At 40.9% G+C, this 21,603-nt stretch overlaps 1 protein-coding gene across 1 annotated transcript in view; it reads left to right on the top strand.

Annotated features, from left to right (window-relative positions):
- nhsl2 (NHS-like 2) overlaps positions 1 to 21,603 on the top strand; it is a 121,833-nt gene that overhangs the window by 80,769 nt on the left and 19,461 nt on the right. The window contains exons 2-3 of the mRNA XM_014981655.2: positions 1,907 to 2,152; positions 19,839 to 19,981. Coding sequence (XP_014837141.2) covers positions 1,907 to 2,152; positions 19,839 to 19,981 — 389 coding nt within the window. The remainder of the gene's footprint in view (positions 1 to 1,906; positions 2,153 to 19,838; positions 19,982 to 21,603) is intronic.

Raw genomic sequence — 21,603 nt, forward strand, 5'->3', positions numbered from 1 at the left:
GAAATAAAACGCCTTATTATTTGGTATGTGAGAGTAATTATACTTACCGTACCTAATAACCCAGATCAGGAATATCTAGTTTATAAACTTTCGATCAACATTGGTCGATTCTTTTTCTTCTTTCCTTTGGTTTGTTACTTTGTTTCTGTTTCCTTTTATTTCATGTAAAGCACTTTGAATTGTCTTGTTGCTGAAAATGTGTTATATAAATAAAATTACCTAAATACACTGCTGGCTGGTCTTGTCTGCTCGGCTTTGATCGCCTGCAATGTGGTCTGTCATTACTTCTGGAATATTTTACTGTCTATTTTTGAGTTTTTGTTGATTGAGCAACGTGTCTTATGATTGTAGCCTTCAAATTTCGCCAGCTCTTTATTTCCATGTGTAATTAACTTTGTGTTTGTTCTTCATAAACTAGGAAATATAATTTTTATCCTTAATTACTGAACGGCTGATCTATTGTAGGTAATGGAATAATTGTTGAAGGCCTTCGTGGAAAATAATTTTATTCTGTCGGTTCAGATTGAATCAGAGTGAACCAAGGTCAAGTTAAAACTCATCTGCATATCAACAATGTATTGAACTGCAGATTGGTATTATACTGAATGTAAAGCACAGATACTTGAGATCATCAGATTTTAGAAGAAGACCGCTTCCGTCTGTGTGGGAAAACAGTGTTGTAATACATTCAGCCTTCCTGTTGTCTACTTAAAGCTTCACTCTCTCTCACCATCTTGCGGTTTGTTTTTGAACAGTTTCTTACAACGCTTTTCACTCTCTGCGATGATTTTATTTTAATCACATTACCCATGAGTATTCTTCTCTCAGTTACTGCATTCACACCGAAGAGTGTTATTTTGTGCAGCACCTGGCTTTCACTGATCAAATTCCTGTCCTCTTCATCGTTTCTGCCAGTAGTAACATCCGGCTGTTGATCACGTGACTTGTGTGATTGTAGTTACATCTGTGTCCATACAATGGAAAAACCTCCTCATTCTAGCGCAACAACTTTTTATCGAAAAACTTTTTTTTTTTTTTTGAAACTGGTTTCCAATTAGCAAATTTATTTAGGAGATTTCAATTTGCGCGCACTTTTCTCGTTGATGGAAAAGCAGCTAGTGACATGTCAGGCTGTGAGACCGTCAGTGACTGAACGTCTCAGATCGGCTCATTAATTTGAAACGTTGTGTGACGGATCAGAACCATACATTCCCATCATGTTTTGGTTTCTTTCTGCCTTGTTTTCCACTCTTGTTTTAATAAACCCCGCCATCTCAGTCCTCCTCCCTTCTAGTATCAGATTTCTTCTTCTCCTCCCACTCTTGATCTCCCTTCTCTCCCAGTTCTTCCATTTTTTTGTTGTTTTTTATCCTCTCATCCCGCTCTGGCCTGATGTTTCCTTCTCCTCATCCCCTCCCTCTGCCTTCCCTCTGTCTTCCTCTAACTCCTTTTTCCCGGCTAATTAAGCGATCCTCTCTGATTCCCCTACAAATCCGTTCTGTTATTTTCTCTCCTCCTCTTCGCATTAATGAACTTTTTTTTTAATCATGAATCCTTTTCCTCCTTCCTAGATCCTTGTTTTCCCTGACAACAGATAATGTTATGTAATCTACGTCTCTGGGTATTAGTTATGCAAATCATGCATTTTTATTTATATGTGTGTGTTTTTCTCTCTCTCCTTCTTTTTTTCCTCTCCACCCCACCCTTCCGCTCCTCATCAACTCTTTTCTTCTCCTCTTTGCTCGTTTCCTTCCCACTTTTCCCTACGATGTTCCTGCTCTCCTCTTCATCTCGGTCTTTCCCTTCCTCGTCTCTCCATCCATCCATCACCTCCTCTCACCGTTCCTCCCTCCCTCCCTCCTTCTCGTGCCCTCCTCTCCTCCCTCGCGCTCCCTTCCTCCTCCAGCCGCCAGCGGTCTCGAGGCAGAGAGCGGCAGGCGCGGTGGCAGCAACAGCGTCAGCAGCCACGGCGACGGTAACCACAGCAGTGGCGGCGGCGGAGGCAGCATCAGCAGCGGCGGTGGCGGCAGCGCGGCCCATTTCAGGTCTCCATGGCAACAGAGCGTGAACGTGTTCGGCTCGTGGAGCAGGCCGGAGTGTGTCGAGGAGCTGCACCAGCAGGCGCAGCTCAACCTCCAGAGCCTGCTGCAAGGTAAGAACGGACGGACGGATGTAAGAAAAAAAAAAGGAGGAGAGGCGAGGATGGGCGTGTAAACGGATGGAGTAGGAGTGTGTGTTCTGGGTGTGTGTGTGTGTGCTGTGTTTTGAGTGGGTGGGAGAGGCTTTGAAGCAGGGGCGGATGGCAGAGTGTTTACATGGACTGCGCTGATATGGGTGTGTGACGGCCACCTTGAACATGCTTACGCGTGTGTGTGTGTGTGTGTGTGTGTGTGTGTGCTATCAAAATCACCTTGCAGGCTTGTTTTTAAATCACCCTGCTCTGTGTTAACTAACCACTCGATGGAACTGATGGGTTGCGTCTCGCTGTGAGAGAAGTTTTCAACGTCGGGAATTATTGTTGTTTTTAATAGGTGGGACATTGAGATTTTATTATTCACCTCTGATTTTTGTGAGCATTCAACCTGTGTGTGTGTGTGTGTGTGTGTGTGCGTGTGCGTGTGTGTGTGAATGCATATTCACCCTCTTAAAGGACCCAGGCTATCATTTATGGTCTAAGGTAGCTTTTGTGTTTTTTTCCTCTAGTCCAATTTTAACCAGTTAGTTCTCTCACTTGCTCTTTTTTTATCACTCCTGATGTGACTCATACTCTAGCTGCCTGCCATTATTCTAATTACCCCTGGTTGTTCACTAAATGGACATAAGGGAGGTAAAAAAAAGAAAAAGGCAATGTGACAACCCTTAACACTTTGGGGAGGCTATAAATGAGAGAGCGAATCCTTTAATTCATCACATGCATCTCTGCTATAGTAAGCTACTTTTATGAAACGTGGTGTGTGCTGAAATCTGCACCGAGGTGCGAGGATATAATAAGTAAGACTATAGTTAGTGCGTCACTGATGGCTAATTCTGGCCAACCCAAAAAAAGAAACGGCATAAATGTATAACGTCTTCTGCTCGGAGTCTGAAAAAGATTCAACACAACGCCTCCGGCCGCAAACCATATTTTACATAACAGCAACAATAACAACAGACAGAAACTTTATTCCAGACTCAAACAGACCCACTTAACCACAACCACACGAAAACAAGATCACAAACAGTTTATTTCGGTTAAATAAATAAAAAGTTCAAAGTGCTTTAGGTCATATAAACAAAGTACAGTAGCAAGTTGTGAAACAAGCAATAAATATTACATTTGGTCATCATTGAAATCATCAAATATATTGATCGATGTTCCACTAACTACTAATCAAATTCAAGATTACTTGATTGATCCCAAAGGGAAATTAAATGTCTTCAGGTTTTCTTTAAAGGAACTTTGGTGTTTTGGCAGCTTTTCCGTTTTCTGAAAGTTTGTCCCAAATTTGTGGATGTTGGAAGCCGAATGCTCCGTGTTTGGTTCTGGTTCTGGTTCATGTTACACGTGGTCTCAGAAACAGACATAGTGGTGGTACTGTAGGGATGTGAGGCTCCTTGGAGTACTTGCCGTAATCGACAGAGTCACGACTCTCTACCGGAACATCCTGCAGGAGAAAGTCCAGCGGTCAGTGCAGAACTATTGGTTAAAACTTTGGTTATGCATCACGAATGATTCAAAACTCCCCAGAAAACAAGTTAAGGTTTGAAGCAGCCTATCCAAAATCTGGTCTATAATTTTGTAACGTAACCTGAAGAACGCCGTTCATAGTCACAAATCCTCAAACTTGGCCAATTTGAACCATTTCTACAGAGTAGAGTTCAGTTTTCTGTTTGCACTCTAGTTATGTCTATCCAACGTTAAAATCTATTTGACGAATTGGTGACAAAAAAGCAGAAACCCTTTTTCACAGCACTGTATGTCTTGTGGTTGTGGTTTGTCCCAAAGCGAGAGATCAGAAGCTCGATCGCCTCGATAACTTCAAGAGAAGCACAAGTTTTCTGGCTAAATCTCCAATTTTTAGAGGCTTTGTGTTTTGCTTTCTGTCGCCTTTCCCAGCTCAGTGAACTCTAAACTTGTCTTAAGAAGAAATATGTTGTGTTTTCAAACAGCTTCTTCCTCTGACTTCATTATTAAAAACCTGACTGATACTGAAGACAGCTAGCTCGGACTTTTCTTTCTGCGGAAAGAACTTCCCCACCGAAGAGTGTTGTTGTCCCTGATTGAAGAATCAGTCTGGCCAGGACTGGCATCATTGTTTCCTCTGGTCTTCAAGGGAACACGGGTAAAGATGACACTCGATTACTAATGAAGGTGTTGTAAGTTGCTAAGCTACTGAGACATTAGTTTACTAAAAGTTGTAGAGCAAGTTGCTCCAGTTGCTGAGTTTTGCAGCCGCCTGTTCGTTCGGCACGTTGACGTTTCGGGCTTATCGAGGTCGCCGCCGCCTCGTCTCTGCTGCACATATAAAATTTTGATGAATCCGTCAATGTTGCATCAACATTGCAGAGTGAATGCTTATTTGAATGTGGAAATGCGGTATTAAAATTTCATTCCGTTTCACCTTGTGTGTACGAGCAACACTGGATACAACTCGATTAGGAGCGACTCTGCTCTTCTGCTCGCTCGCGCTCCTCTTTATTGTCTCTAATCAATTGTTTTCCGTTTGATAAAAGCTCTCTGAACAGGATGTGTGCAAAGGGAAAGTACTTTTAAAAGTTCTGAGGGAGCGGAAGCCGATTAATACGCAGCGCGACGTTTTCAAGGCACATCTTGTCACGTCGTAACCACAAACTTCAGTGTGTCCAGTCTGGATTTTATGTGACAGCTCGACACAAAGTGGTGCATGAAGGAGGAAGGAAAACAATGCTTCTTTTCAAAACGTCTCACGGATATAAATCTTAAAAAGGTGGCCGCATTCGTATTGTTGTGTTCTTGAGCCGGTGCTTTGTGGAATCACCCTTCACTACAATCACAGCTGTGCCAACTTTGCTCTGCTTTATGTAGAGACAGACTTATTCACCCTCTCTTCCCAACTCAGCTGAAGCTCAACCAGGCTGGATTCGAACTGGGACTTTGTCTAACGGTTATTTTGTTAATCATTAGTTGCAGCCCTGATGTCAGAATAATCGATTAAATAGTCTGATAAAACTGTTGGCACATTTTTCAGATTTTTCATTTAACCACTAGAGCTTCTTTGATAAAATATTGAAAATATGTAAAAATCGCCAGTAAACAAATTATTCAATTTCTTTATAAAATAAGAAAAATAAACATTTTATTACCTAAAATGCAATAAGATAGCATTCCTTTAGCATACGGGAGAACATTTGTAGCAAAGGAGCTAAAAAAAAAAAAAAAAAAAAAAGCAAAATAAACATCAATGCAGTGTAGGGCTGATTTGACTTTTTTTTCAATTAATAACTGGGTAGTAAAAGGTGCTTAATGGGAGAATTTTACAGAATTTGAACCAGGTGAAGATAAAACTATTCTGAGTTGAATACATTTACAGACAAAGAAGGGTCTTCATCTAAAATGCAAAATATATGTATTTTTTGTACAGTTTTGACTTAATTACTACTTGTTTCTTTAATCTGTATACTCCAGTTAGGGATTAATCGATTACCAAATTAGTTGATTATTTCAATAATCGATTAATCACAATTAATTGTTTCAGCCCTTCTTTGAACATCAATTCTGAAGAATTTCTCCACAGATTCTCTGCTGTATTGAAGTCTAGACTTTGACACACTTTGATCCAAACCGTCTCATTGTTGCTGCATGTTTAGGGTTCTGGTCCCACTGGAAGGTGAACCTTCTTCTCTAGTTGAGCTTCCACTGACCATAGAATTACACAAATTGGGATTATGAAAATAAATGTTTCTTTGTTTGCGTTAGGATGAGGTGGTTTCACAGCATTGGGCGGAAAAGACGAAGAAGACGACAAGATGATGGCGCTGCAGGCTCTGTAATGACGTATCAACAAACTTATTCACGTGATTTTAATTGTGTTATTTAACGGGATCAAGCGCAAAATTGTCTTTTTCCGACATTAGTGGAACATCAACAAAGTTTTGTGGACATTTGTAATGGAAACACAGCTTCTGGTTCGTCCTCTCCGTGCCTCCATGCCAGTTTGTCTGGATTACTTGGTTTGCAGCTGAACCACACTCATTCCAGTTTCAGACAATGTGTCGACTGGCTGAGAATTGAGAAGTGAGCTGGTCTGAATTTAAGTCAAGACCTGGATCTAGTTTGGGAGTTGAAGGTTGACTTGACACAGGCTGAACGTGAAGGAAGCCTCCTCAAAAATCTCACAGCTGAAAGTGAGCGGCAGAAGAATAAATATTCTTTAAAACAGAATATTCTTTGGGGTTTCCTACGATTTCAGGTCACTGTAGCTTAACCCAGAGTTTTTCAAAAATTTAATAAAAAACATTCATCATATTGTTTTTAGTCATAAAATCTAATCTCTTCAATCAATATTGTAGAATATGGGGTAGAAAAACTTATTAAAATGTTATTTGCCTTTCTCAGCTTTCTGATTGGCTGCCAGGCAAATTCACCAAGCTCCTTTGCTCCTCAAGCTATCTTAGCGTAGCCAGCTAATATCAGAAGGTACGAGGCAGCATTTATGCTAAGCAAATATGATTATTGTAGAGACAACAAAAGTTGATGATTGCATTGTCCGTACTAATGAAGCTAATCCTGATTCGGGAGCCACGGTTTGGGAAAGTTTGGGAACCCCTAGCTTAACCTAAAACAGGATACAGTTGGATTGATATGCGTGTCTCATCTCTTAGCATCATATCTATAACATATTTTTTGTACATTTAAAACGGCGCGGCTGCAAATCCGTCGAGTAATTTCACCCTGAGAACAACGAAGCGACGCGACTCTTACAGTTTGTTTCACATCCACACGACGATAAGATGTTCGGAAATCCCTTAAAAGGAGATGAAGTGAATTATTAATGCCTCCTTTGAACCACATGTTGTGTTTTAGGAACGATAGCTCTGCAGCCTTTCAGGTATTTGTACTCACGTTCTTTAGGAACTGATAAAAAATGAGGCATTCTGGGAGCTCAGATGTTCCCACATCATCTTTGAGCGTTTTCTGATTATTAAGATTTCAGGTGTGATTTGCTTCTGTTTGATTTGTTCCATGCAAAGTTACAGCTACCCCATCTTACATCTCTGTCCGTCTCCTCTTTTCTATCCATCCCCTTAGCCTTTTTTATTTTCTTTTTCTCTCTGTGTGTGTTTATGTGTGTATTACGCCCGGTATTGTCTGACACAGGCTGGCATCTTGTGTACGATGAAAATAAGATGGATGAAAACACTCGTGGGTGGACGGCATCAATGGTCGCGCAGAACATGCGTGTGTGTGTGACCATTCATCACTTCTCCGTCGCTCGGCGTTCCTCTCACTCCCTGCCGTGTGTGTGTGTGTGTGTGTGTCAGTATTGTGTAAGTTTCTGTACATCTCCCCGCTTCGCGTGTCCGTCTGTTTGGGCGTCTGTTATATAACACGGAAGCGAACCAGCTGTGGTTTCCCTGGCCGTCCTCGCCCTCGCTCTCCCGCCCTCCCGCTGGCCTTCGCTCCATAAAATATTCATGCTCTCGCCCGCTCCTCAACACTCTTCTTCTGCCCTCCATATTTATGAAGCCGGCCGTCTACCTTTGGTGTTGGGCGGATTGAGATCCTCGTGGCCGGAAAGATTTATTCAAGATTTATTTTACTTGTTGCCGCGGAGTGTGCGCGCGCGCGAGACAGTGATACTGGTCAACGGCCGCCCGCCTCGCTAAGCATTAGCATACGAAGCATTAGCATATGAAGCATTAGCATACTGGGGCGTGTTCTTAAAAGACTAACAGAATTTGGTGTCTCTTTCATCCTCCTCTGCGCTACTTTACGATTTATGATCGGTTTGATTAAATGAGTGCCTAAACGATGTTTTGAAACTTTGGAAATGAAGGAAATTTATTTCTGATTGACAATGATTGCTATCAGACTGAGTTGCTAAAACCGCACCAAGAAATACACGACATGACTTGAACAACGTATCATTATATGAGCATATGACATCAGTCGATAACCAATGATTATTGATTAGTTTAAAATATTTGACATGCAGCCAAGTTGGTGGTGTGACCTTCACTGTTTTATCCACAATTTTCACTCCATGCCGTTGTAGTTTTTTATTCTTCAGTAGTTACCAAGCATAGTAGTGAAACCTGAAACTGCTGCTGCACAAGTTACTCAACAGGTTGTTGCTAGGTAACCAAAGGGAGAGTTAGTGAGTTGCTAGGAAACCAGAGTGAGTGAGTCAGTTGATTCTACCAACGTTAAACTGATGGTGAGAGGTTGAGCAGCTAACGCCTTTCCTTTGCCTACATCTCCCAGAATGCTGTGCGGTTCTGAACCGGAGTTCAGTGAATATATTTCTACATATTGAATATTCTATCAGACATATTTTCTACTGACATGGATCACCTGTTTATCGTGATATATATGTATTATTATTGATTTATTCTCAACCCCTTGAATGCACTGATCAACTTTTTTTTTTGGCCAGTATTTGAGGATAGGTTTTTGTAAATCTATTTAGACTATTCTGATTTCTCTTTGTTCAGTATATCTTTTTTCCTAGCATCTGGTATTCATTAATTGTTTATATGAAGATGAGAAATAATATCCTCAGTGGCTGCCGTTATTTTTCAATTTAAAAAGTGGAAACATTTTTTGTTTTTTGTCTACTGTACAAAAATAAACTATCTTCTGGAAAAGGCATCTCTAGTTCATCGTAAACATAAAAGATATTTTTACCCGTGACCGGACTGGAACCAGAAGACCCGACTCAGAATATAATTCAGCCACAGACTTTTAGCAGGTTCATTTAAACTTTTTGGCGAGACCAGACGGGAGAAGAATTTAGAAAATTCAGACATCCTGGAATTAATCCCGACTCAGATCTCCTTTAAAATGCGTCTCAGGCCTAATCCATTCACCACCGCCCAACCACATCTGAGCCCCTCTTGCTGGAATTGAAGAAAAGAACAAAACCTTTTCATAGAGGCATATTTGGGTTGTTGGAGGAGCAAGTTAACTCACTTGTTGTTGCGAGTATTTTAACCGACTAAACATGGTGCCCAACGTGGTTTTCATTAATCTACATTTATCACCAAGTGTTCTTGCTTTACTGCCTGGACTTCAAAGCTGGTACAGTGATGACAGATGAACTCTCCGACTCAGATTTACAAAAACAAGACGTTTCGAGCCACTTCTTTCCTCCCCGCTCCTCAAATCTATATCGCTGCTAAAAGCTTCTCCTTCGCCAGCACTCTTCGTTTTCCAAGACGTACACAGCGGCCGCATCTTAATTGCATTTATCAAGTCTCCACGACCATTAATCACCAGATGTTTAAGTTTACCCTTTGGATTAATAGTCCACTTTTCATTCCTTACGTCTCTCTGTCTTTGCAGCCAGATGGGGTTCCTGCTTCGTAGCGCTGCGATGAATCATGAGGAAAAGCTTAAATATTCATATTTGTTTCTTCTCCTCTGCACTTTGCATATTTTATAAGTCTTTCTTCAGGTGGCTTTTATTCAATTCTACATTTCAGTAGAGTTATTTCACCGTGTTGGTGTAGTTTTTGCTTTACTTGTGCGTGATACGATGCACTAAAAGCGAATGGTGAAGCTTGTGGTGAATCTGCTTAATTTGACAGCTGAAGTCTTGATCGGTTAGGCCGATGCCTCGGATGCTTTTATCACACTACGCCGCTTTGATTTCATAATTTGTTGTAATGAATTATTCCGGTGCTCAGACAGATGAAGGGGAAGAAAGATTAAGTCTTATTTCGCTGGCACGCACGGAACAGACTGCGGTTTGCATCGGGTTAACGCAAACAGCAAGCAACTATATCGTGAATTTCCAACTGATCCCAGTTATCAAGCTGATCCGTCAAGTTCAGTTTGTTAGGAATAAAGTTTTCTAATCTAAGGAAACCCAGCAGATGCCACTGAGTCACTTGCTGCGCCTCCACTGACCATCAAATTGAGCGAATTGGAATAAATTCGCTCAATTTTGAAAAACATTTCAGTTTTCGACGAAGAGTTTTTGAGATGATTGTTTAAATTGTTGAAATTAAAGTTTTTAATAAAACTGCAATGGAAAAGCTTTTTTTTCCTACATCATGCAGGTGACCAATAACCAGATGTTAGTGCTGGCGGAATAAACGAAGAAGAAATCATTGAGTGACAGGAGGCTGATGGCGCAACGTGACTTATCGCCTGAACATTTACAAAGTTTTGCACACAATTTTAATGGAAACGCAGCTCCTCCTGAAGGACTGTAAATATATTTGCGAGAGTGACAAGAAAACTTCTCTTTAGAGGAGATGATCCTCTGGAAACTCAGTAAAACAATAATGTATTTATTTTTTATTCGGTTTAATTCTAAAGCAGAAAAGTGCTTTAGTTTTCCCTAAATTAGAAATGATTAAGCGCTGCATTAAAATTTCATGTGACATAAAGCGATTTTGTCCATTGAGCAGTGCTTATATATTCCCTGTTTTTATACTGAAGCGATTAAAGCCATACTGATCAGAAGATAAAAAGAAAATCTAGGCATTAATGTTTTCTTTTTTTAAATAAGAGGAGTGTATTTGGAAAGATAAAGGAGTTTCTCCCCCCGTTTTTCTGCGTCTCGGCCTCTAAAATGACAAGCATAACGAGTCATTTGCTAATTTAAAGCCACACTATGTTGAGACGTGTGTGCTAATGGATTTGCTTTGAAGCAAACAGAAAGCCTTAAAATCGTAACTCATTACTTATTAGCACACAACATAAAGGAAAAAACCTTTTTTTTGTGTAGATTAGAGTCTAAGTCTTGGAACTGAACAAAATATTTTGTTTGGCATTTAACGTTAAGAGGTCAATAAAATGAATCTTTTATCTGAGCTAGTCTTTTATGACTGCGATTCTTTTGCAGATCTTTCAGGGTTAATGTCTGGTCCTTACTTGGCCTCTTTCCTCTTCCATATGCACGTATAAATCGTATGTGCATCCAGTTGTTTTCAAACCAGTCATGTCTGGTTTTTGGGACATTGGTAAGAGACGTGTGTCATGATTCTGCACCAGAAAATGCCAGACGCGGTAAAGCAGGACGTAAACATCGTCTGGAAATTATGATTTTGAACTTATGAAAGAAGTTTGTGTCACTGAAGTGCATCTTATCACAATCCCACCGCTTCACATCTCAAGCAGATTTTCCTGCAGTACGCTGCGGTGTGACGTCGCTTTCAGGACCATTCATTAGTAGTATGAACGACCACGCAAAAAAAATAAAAAATCAGATTTGTGACACCAAATCCAAGAGAAGCATTTCTCCCCTGCTCTTTATCTTCTGATTTAACAGAGCCTGATTGTGTTGCTTCATCTCTACATAAAGCAGGGAGAGAAAGTAGCTGAGAAGTTTTGGGAAAGCTTCCAGTAGTTTTCAGGAAAGCAGACACTTACTTTACGGAAAGTCTTTGGCTGATTTAATGACACAGCACTCCAGGTTTTGGGAGACAACAGTGCAAGTTCACTAGAAGTACCCAATAAAAGTTCTTGAAAACCAAGAAATTACCCTATAAGTTGCGGTAGAGTAATGAACCACACGAGTTTTCCAAATGTACCTCATTAGCGCCATGGAAGCAATCGGGAAGTTCATGAAAGTAAGTAAGACGTCTTTGGAATGTCCTCTAGCGGATCTGGCTGTACATTTCATGGATTAACTGGAAGCTTGATGAAAAGTAATCTCTCAGAAAGGCCTCTGTGCTTTGTATACAAATACCTGTTAAAAGTTCCCAGGGTAACACAGACAGTTTGGGAAAGTACATGGTGGGTTTCGGAGAACATCGTCTAAGTCCAAGAAACGATGTACTGTGTGCTTGCAGTGCTTTCCTGTTCAGATTAATTGAAGAGGAAGATTTTACTTGTTTTTTTAATTGTGTCAAACTTTTCAACACTTTGAGAAATAAAACGAAAGCTTGAAGATGCAGCTGAAAATTTTGCCAAATCCTCTCACTATAACCAGTTTCACTTTAGGCTGAATGCTCGTCCAACATGTACATGTAGGATCTATTTTTCAATTAATAAATCAAAAAACTAAATATTTGAGTTTGATGTAAAAAACCCCCAAAAAAAACCAGACAATTTCACTCTTAAAATCTGATCACCTCACTCACTCACGCGCACACACACACACACACACACACAAAAACTTATTTATTGCTTATTTTCTCCTCCAAATGTGCACAACGATTCTAATCTGGACTTCTTCAGGCCATTACTATCCTGATAGTTAAGTCACAACCCTGCTTACATTTTCATTTAGCCGACACAAACTAGGTCGCTAACTGTCAACTACGTCGTACTGGGTCACAAACCTCCTTTTTTTTTTCTTCCTTGGGACACACACGCTTTCAAACACTGGCCCTTTTTCCTGTAATGGATTGATCAGTTGTGCGTGCTAAATCCCAAGGACGCAGACATGACATGAATGTTAGTGCATGCAAAACACACTTGCACATGCATGGCATCAGGCACGCAGGCTACTAGACAAACAACCTCTCTCTCTCTCTCTCTCTCTCTCTCTCTCTGTCTCTTGCCCCTCCATAAACCCCTGCCTCCCCTGGCGGTGGTGAAAGAATGTATTGTTAATATCAGCCTTCCCCAATCCGTCTTCCAAGGGGAAAGAAGAAAGGATGACCCAAATTTGACATGACCGGGGTGCAATATTGTCAATGCTGGCTGGGGGTTTATCTTTGAGTGGCTACACTGTAAACAAGCGAGAAAATGTTTTTTTTAATTTATTTTTACCCATAGTCGTGAGGCCGTTTAGTTGCGTAGATCATTAAATTAAATTAAAAAAAAAAATCATTGACTAAATGAAACTTTAGCACGAACCAGTTTGGTAATGCGGTTATGCATGAACACCTGAAGTCACACAATGCACAGGTTAGTAATGCATGAGCGCTTGGCTCGCTTGTCTGGTCTACAGAAAAGGGGGTGGGTAGGCCATTCTTAACCCCTCTGTGTGTGTGTGTGTGTGTGTGTGTGTGTGTGTGCACCAGTGGGAGTGACCGGCATACCTTTACACCCCAAACACCAATAGGATCCCTCCTCCTCCCCCTTCCCTCCCTGGTTTTCCCACCACAGTAGCCTGCAGTCATTTAGCAAAGCTGCACTCAGCAGACCCCGGCTGCTATCTGCAGCGTGGATCTACGTCTGTTTGCCTTCCCTCTCCCTCCGCTTTAAACGCTGCCGTCGACAAGACCCCGTCTCCTCACGGTCGGCGCGTGCACCACGGCGGGCGGCTGTCTGCAAACTTTAACCTTTAACGGTGGACCACGCGTCGGCGCTGGACGAGAGATTCTGCAGTGATTTTAGTGAAACCTGGAGTTTTTTTTTTTATGTAAGTAAAAGTTGCAATGCCTTCAAAGAGAAAAGATTCAAGTATCAAAGCGTGTATCAATGAGTGACACATCCGTTTCTTATTGGTAAAGATCTGTGTTACATTCCTGATTCAGTGAATTACTGTGTCAGTATGCTGAAACACCCAAATTGATTTGGCTTGTTTCCCCCTAAACCTTTTCGTTGTCATAATTTTTTGTTCATATTGTGAGATGAAAGAATGTCTCTAAGCATTCAGTGTTGCTGATTAGTGTGGCTTAGTTTGTAACTTTGTGTTACATGGGTTATGGTTTACAAATATCTTGTTTACTGAAATTGCTTTAGTTTTTATAGACAAGTGGTGATTAATATTCTTGAAGAGTTTTAGGAACCGCTTTGTTTCTTTTTCACTCCAAACCTTCACATCATGCCAAGACGCTTCCATGTCCTATCCACTTAATGAAACATTTAACTAACGCACTTCGATTTATTGGACTAGTCTATAGTGAAATTGTCTATATTGACACTTTTTCAGTAGAACAATCCATCCGAATGAATCTTTACTGCTTTAATCCACTCATCGTCAATAAGTAGCAGCCATGAATGCAGCTAAGCAGCTTTGGACGGGACTTTTTACCATTAGCCAGCTGTCAAGACACTTACTCAGACACCCAGTGGGTTTGCATTCATGAACATTGGGGTATGACGTGAAAACTGCAAACAGTAGGTGTTGAAGAAAGGAAGTAATGTGTTGTAATATTTTGACTCTTCTGACTTGAATCCATTCAACCATTTTTATGCCTTCTTAGAGGTGATCCGGGTCACTGGAGTGGCCGGAGCGTATCCCAGCAGGCATTGGGTTGAGAGGCAGGAAACTGCATCTAAAAGTCACCATCAGTCCATACAGAGACGCAGAAGACAGACAATTACGCACACACACTCGATTACAACCAAGAGCTGCTATAGATTTGCTTAATGGAAACACACCAGTTTGAAAAAGAATCATGTTTTTCAATAAGACGTCTTTGGTTTTTCAGCTGTTTAGACGTTTATAACAGTTTTATTTCGCAAAACTGCATCACACAAATTACGTGACTAACAACCGGATGTTACTGACGAAAACCAGAAAGACGACGACAGGAAGGAATAGAAGGATGATGGTTTGTTTTTATGTTTTTTTGGACAACGAGGCGCTGGCTCCCCCATAGTTCTCACAGTTCATAAAACGTTGTGCATCATTACAACGTGTTGAATCTGTTCTGTAAAATCGACGACTATAATTTCCCCAAAACGGCTCAAACGTAACCACTCTCAAGTATAAGGGTTTTGTTGCTCCGACGCCTGAATAAGGCACCGACGTCTCCTCTGCAATTGTAAACCTGTGTTTCTTCGACATTAGCATTTGTATTAGAAACGCATCTATATATAGATTGATGGGTGTAAATTGGTGCTCAATGTTTGTGGCCTTTGTCAGACCTGCAGAAATTGGACTTAATAAAACATCATGAGGTTGTTCTAGTATTACAAATCCCCATCGTCAGTTTTCTGTTTGGTATGCTGTTTAAAGCTTTTTGCTAAACTATCAGATTTTCTTGGCATCAGACCTGAGTGAGGAAACGAGAGGGAGACATAAAAGTGACGGGATGCTCGAGGGAGCCATTTCTGCAATTGTCATGTGTTGTGTCTTGATCCCACATTTTGAATGTTCGCCGTGGCGCTCTGCTGCTAACGATTCCTGTTCTGCTCGGCAACGCTCGGTCTGCGTTTCGCATTACTCTGACCTTACGGTCAGGGGAGCCAGAGCACTCGGATTGGCACGCCACAATAAAAATACTTATATTTCAGCTACCTCTGAACGCGGTCTGGGGTTGGATTCGTTATAATTCTGGTGTCATGACTTTCTGAAACCCATCTGGATCATTGTGGGTAGGCCTAAAGCTGATTTTGGCACTCTGAGCAAAAGCCTCGGGGAACAAAAAGAAGGTGCTCTCGCTCACTTCCGACTGCGAGATTATTTTTACCTCTTACAGACCTGGGCACACTCTGCCAGTAGCTTTGTTCCTCTTCCTTTACATAGTACCATTAATATGTACACATATAGACTCACTGGTGGGTAGAATGAATTGTCTTCCTTCGTCTCTTCCACTCTCGCTTGTTTTTTTTTTATTATCTTCCACTGCTGCGACTTTTCTGCTTCCCCTCCTAACTCCATCTATTTCTGTCGTATTACTTTGCCCTTGGCTTTTTACCCAATCATTTTTCCCCCCAACATTGCTCTGTGTCTTGTCACTTTATAGATCAGATTTGACTTCCGTTTATATTTTCCAAAGAAATATCCATTTAAATGTCTTAATTATTTCCACTATATCTACATTACATTAGCCCAGAAGCATATAAATCATTGTTCCATCTCCAATAAGTCTCTTTCTCTACTTTCCCACCTCTCAACTGCACCCTCTGTTTTTTTTCTCCTTTTCTTCGTCTGCCATTTGCCTCACTCTCGCTCCTCTCACTCTTCCTCTCCCAAATCAGTTTGTTTACCCCCTGCATCTTCAGACTCTTGCTGACTCCTCAGTTCTTTGGGCCACTGCAGTCTGGAAAGAGACGACTTTTAGCTCCTTTTCACTGTTTATTATCTGGCTGATCCAGCTACTTTTGCATGCAGCAGTCAGGCAATTTTTAATCACCGCAAAATTGATTATTTTCTCTAACGAGCACCCGGTGTGTAATATGCCTCAGCGACGGTAGGCGGAGGGGAACGTACCTCATTATGACAAGTACGGATTGGCCGGTGACCTTGCTGAGGAGTTAGAAGCTGTGAAATGTTAAACGCTTTGCGACCATTTGACTATCAGGTGTGCCGTTCAAGTGATTGATTAGGGAAAATTTATTGATTAGTTGTGGAGGAAAAAGTATTATAAATTTGTAAACAACTCAACATTTTGGAATTAAAAAAGTGTTTTCCAGTGTGAATCTTCAAGCAGTTTAGCTTAGCATTTTTGGACTGGCATGAATGCTAAAGTCTGGGGAGATTTTTCCCCTTTAAATAAAAAATACTTTAAAAGCATAGCTGTTGAACTATTACAATAGGTTTTTCTTTTTTAATTGAGTTTATGTAGAACCGAGTTGCACTGAAGCAAACCTGCGCTCTAGCCAAAGGTTTATGTGCTAGCATGCTCTTCAACACAAGTTTAGCTAGCTACACCCACAACATGCTAGCTTTTTGACAATTCAGCTGCCTTTTAGCTGTATTTGCCAATTAAGCTAGCTAGCTAAGTGGTGCTGTTTTGGTCTTGAACCAACCCAGAGATGCCATTTTTGTCCAATCTCAGTCATACTATTAAATCATGAACTCTGACCTTAACTGAAGCAAGTGATGAGTTTTTAGACGGTTTTCTGGGTTCGTCGGTGACATCCTTGATGAGTCATTAATGGTCTCCTGGAGTAATTTTGGTAGACCGTAATCATTTGGGAAGGTTCACAGTCCCGTGTTTTATTCCACTGGTGGTAATGACTCTTAAGTGCGGTTCACATAAAACTGGAAGCCATAGAAATGAAACCCTTTCCAGGCTCCCAGCTGCCTTTCTTCTCAGCTGTTATTGAATATCTCTTATGCGTTTGCTTTTGCTTCCTTCATTTTCAGACAGGTTCTGTAAGTTCAGCAGAAATGAGACTCGGATGTGATCTGAACACAGCCGTCCAATGATTGTTGTTAATTCAAAATTTGTCGCGGCGGGTGTGTTTACTTTTTCCTCATTGACTCAGGTTGACATGCATATCTGTTTTCCCTTAATAATTTAAATCATTTAAAAATGACTTTTAGGATTTACTTTTACCAACTTTTTTAAAAGTTGTGAAAGCATGAGTTGTATTATTTCATTCAAGCTCTGTTTTGCAGTAAATAGTAGCCAGTGTGATCCCTTTTGTAATTAATAAGCAGAGGGAGCAAAAACAGCAACCAGATTAACTTGGTGAGTGTTTGAACTGGAAAGAGGCAGAGTCTGTCTCTAATTTATGAAACATGGCCTAAAAAACCTCAAAGATTCTATAGCTTACCACCGTCTATTCTGCCTTTGTGTAGTCATTTTGTAAACTTTCCACACTTTTTTTTTCCAACTACAACTATGACTAGCTGTATTTTAGTTGAAACATTTTGGTATAAAAACCTTGTTTAATCTTTTTTTAAGTGCACTGCTTCAAGATTTTCTCACTTTGCGTTGATAAAACATTTGCAAAGTTCAAAACGTAACATCTTAACTTGTAGTGAATGATTTGGAAATGTCGAGCTCGAGGAGGCTTCCTGTGTTTCCTTTGATGTTTGGAGACATATTTGCACTCATACAGAGTGAGATCCCATAAACAGTTGTCTTCTGCTGGCAAGTTTCACTTGAGCGAGGAAACATGCCAAGAGCGATGATTCCCAGTGCCATTTAAGGCTTCACCAAAGCTGTGGGTGGTTGGACTGTCTGCACTTGTTCAAAAATGCAGCATTATTATTTAATACGCTGTTACTCTGCTGTTATACATTAATTACTGTGCATGATTATAATGTTGAATCCAAATCTCTCCCACGTTGCCTTGCTGAGTTAACGTCACCCACCCACCCTACTTTTCAAAAATTATTTGCATGCATAAAAAAAAAAACTTTTTGCCGGAAACCAATGAAGATTAATAAATTAACTCAACTTCATCTTAAATCTTAAAGGGATCCACGACTAGTTGAACATGTTGGTCTGTTGTAATTTTCCTATCAACCATACGCTGTAGTTTGTGATAAGTAAAAAGTAAGAATTACTTCAAAAATGTAGTCGAGTTTATTGATAAAACTCAAGAAGTCAAGGTCATGGAGGCTGACCAGAGCAGCCCACAAAACGTCTGGATTGAGACTAACTGCCTCAAAGTTTTTATGTGGTGTTATACATGGGATTTCTGCTGAAACAAACAGGCGTGGTCAGCTTGTTTTAACTATATCAGCCAGAGGAGCTAACATCATTAGCCGCAGCGGCTAACACCGTTAGCAGCGGCTAACGTGAAATCAAAACTCATAGTGACAAAGCAGATAATTACTGGATGATTAAAGTGACAGTGAAAGGGCTGAACGTTACTTAATGCATAAAAATGACTGTTTCAGCTGGACAGAAACAGTCATTTTGTAGAACGCAGCTAGCATACGTCATCTACCCAGAATGCATTGCAGTGTAAATGATATGGCGACATCTGAGCGACTGTATTTGAATTTATAAAAACTAAACAGCCTACATATTTTAACTGTGTTGCTTTTACATCTGAAAGGAAATGTTTCTAAAATAAAGTCTGTTTATCACAACTAATCGTGGACTAAGGGGCGCTCAGTCCGCTCCATGGACAAATCTTTAAAAAGGACATTTATTAGTCCTGCATTTTGCAGATTTTACATAGTTTTTCCAGAAGAAATCTAGTTTAATTACTGCTTGCTGCAGTGGGATGATTTGAATTTGAACCGACTTGAAAATCGGTTTTCACAGATGCTTTTCATCTCATTTGACGAAGCTTGAGTTATTCTTGTAAAGGCAGATAGATGGAGGGTTAAATACCTTTCCGTATGTTTTAATTGAAACTTGTGATCCCCCTGAAAACTGTACAGTTGCATTGAAAAGTTGCTTTGCAGACGTCCTCTGTTGGAAAAAACAACAAAGAAAAAACAGGCCATTTCCCAAAAGCCCAAGAAGTGATCACTGTGTTGTAATCTAAGATAACATGTCACCCCAATACTAAACACCTCCAACTTTCTTTACTCTGTTTTTTGCTGTTATTCAACCGTGTTCAAGTTAAAACCCGAGTCTTTCTGATGCCGCCGTTTCATCAGCAGGATTGCATTGGAAACGTCCGTGTGTGCACATGTGTGTCAGACAGCTCAGTGGCGACTGGGGTTTGGGTCAGGAGTGTGTTTTGGGGGTAAAGGATTGGCTGAAGGGCTGTGAGGGGGAGTGGGTGTGTGGTTAGGAAGGTGGGGGTGGATGGGGGTTTTAGGAATCTGTTTACAATAGCTGGAGGGGGAGAGTTTAAGCTCCTGGCAAGAGGGAGAAACTCCGATATCCAAAAGGAGAGGGTAACTCGACGGAGAATGTTTGGTTTAAAGGAGAACAAGAGTCAGGAGAACCCAGGAGAGGATTAAATGTAAACCGAGGCAGACTGTTAAGCTGGCAGAAGGTGCGCCGGGGACTTGCAGGAGGGAGGTTTCCCTGTGATGTGAAGCAACAGCTCTGCTGGATCTTTGCTCTCAGCCATGCGCCTAAAATATTTGGTGTGTGAGTTTGTGTTGTGAGCTCCAGATTAAGTTAATTTGCTTCTCACTGTGTGTTTTTGTGCGCACGTGCAGAATTTGAGGAGCAGTTGTACGACACCAAGCTGACCGGCCAGACGTTTCGCCATCCATCCTCGCAGAGCTCAGACGACACGTCCACGTCGCTCAGCCGCTCGCCAGTCTCTCTCAACAGCAAGAGGCCGGACTTCATCTTCCTGGTAAATAAACACCCCTTTATAAATCTTTTCCACACTTTGTTTTGCTGGTAAACAAAAACACGTGGTCAGTAGTGATCACCTAAAGTCCTTGTTACCTTAAGATTCCCTTAGTTCTTAGTAGCATAGAGATAGTTGTCTGAGATATTGGTCCAGGTTGAGAAATGACTTCAGGTAGTTTTGCAGATCTGTCAGCTGCACATCCATGATCTGAATCGCCTTGTCCGACACATCCCAAAGGTGCTGTGTTGGATGGAGGTCTGGTGACTATGGTAAATGGTAAAATGGTCTGTACTTGTAAAGTGCTTCATCAAGTCCAGAGTACACTCCAAAGCGTGTCGCACTACATTCCATCATTCACATACATATTCACTCTCATTCAACTAGCAACTCCCTGATTACGGACGAACTCTTACCACCGTCGCCCCAAACAACGATGGTGGCTTTGAACTGGGTGACATGCCCCATTATCAACCTGGAAGTGGCCACCAGTGGATGGGTACTCTGTGGTCATAAATGGTTTGACATGGTCCACAACGTGTTCAAACATCACTCACTTGCTACTGAGATGTTCAAATATCCCTAAAACCAACTGAGCTTAGCCAGCAGGAGTGGTACTTGGTTTGTAGCTCATTTGTTTTCAAGGTTCCACATGTTGTATGTTCAGAGATGCTATTCCACACACACCTTGAGTGGCTATATGAGCTATACTTGATCTCCTACTTCAACAAGGCAGCTGACTGCTGCTCCCTGGATATTTTCTCTCTTGTGGACTGTTCTCTGTAAACCCGAGAGACGGTTGTGTGTGAAAATGCCAGTAGATGAGATGCTTTAGCCTGCCTGGCACCAACAAAAACATTACGCCACTTTGTTCATTCCCTTTCCTTCTCCGTTCTGACGCTTGGTTTGAACTTCAGCAGGTTGTCAGGTTGTGTCTACACTGTGAAAACTAGCTTAACACATTGATGTTTAGTGTTTTTATTTCTCTAACTTTTCAAAACCTTGCCATTCTATGAAATCCCACAGAGTCTTTCTGTGCTGGCTAGCAGGGGTGTACAGCTTCAGGAACATAATATTGTGCAACTTTTTTCCTGTCTTTAAGACACAGTGCCTCTAACACATCAGGTGTAGGCATTCAGGTCAGTTGCAGATCCATCCAACTGGACACAAATAGTACTTGCATGGAGATTGCAAACACTTTAAATACAATCTCATACAAAGACATTCTTTGAAATTGTGACATTGATATTTTGATCATGACTACGATTTGGGTTATGCCAAAACAATGTCCTGGACAACAAAAATATGGCAAATTAATGCTTCTGCTTGATTATTTTTGATGCTATGTCAACTATTGCAATTACTCTTCTAATTCTTGTGAAGTAAGTTGGTTTTTACTGAGCTTGAATATTTTCAGGTTAGTTGCTATGTCCTTAACTCACCACAAGGGGATCATTTTCCACGCTACGTTGTATTTCTCAAGTTTTGCTCAAAACCAGTGCATCAAATGTTTAGCTGCTGACTAAACTGTATTCATAGCTCAAAAATATACTAAATATTCATGATGGAGAGATGATGCCTTTATTGCTTGGATGACTGAGATCATTGTGCCGTTATGCCAAAGC

Source organism: Poecilia mexicana, unplaced genomic scaffold (assembly GCF_051168715.1).
Source record: "Poecilia mexicana isolate PSO_F unplaced genomic scaffold, ASM5116871v1 scaffold_18, whole genome shotgun sequence".
In the NCBI taxonomy this organism is placed as follows: Eukaryota; Metazoa; Chordata; class Actinopteri; order Cyprinodontiformes; family Poeciliidae; genus Poecilia; species Poecilia mexicana.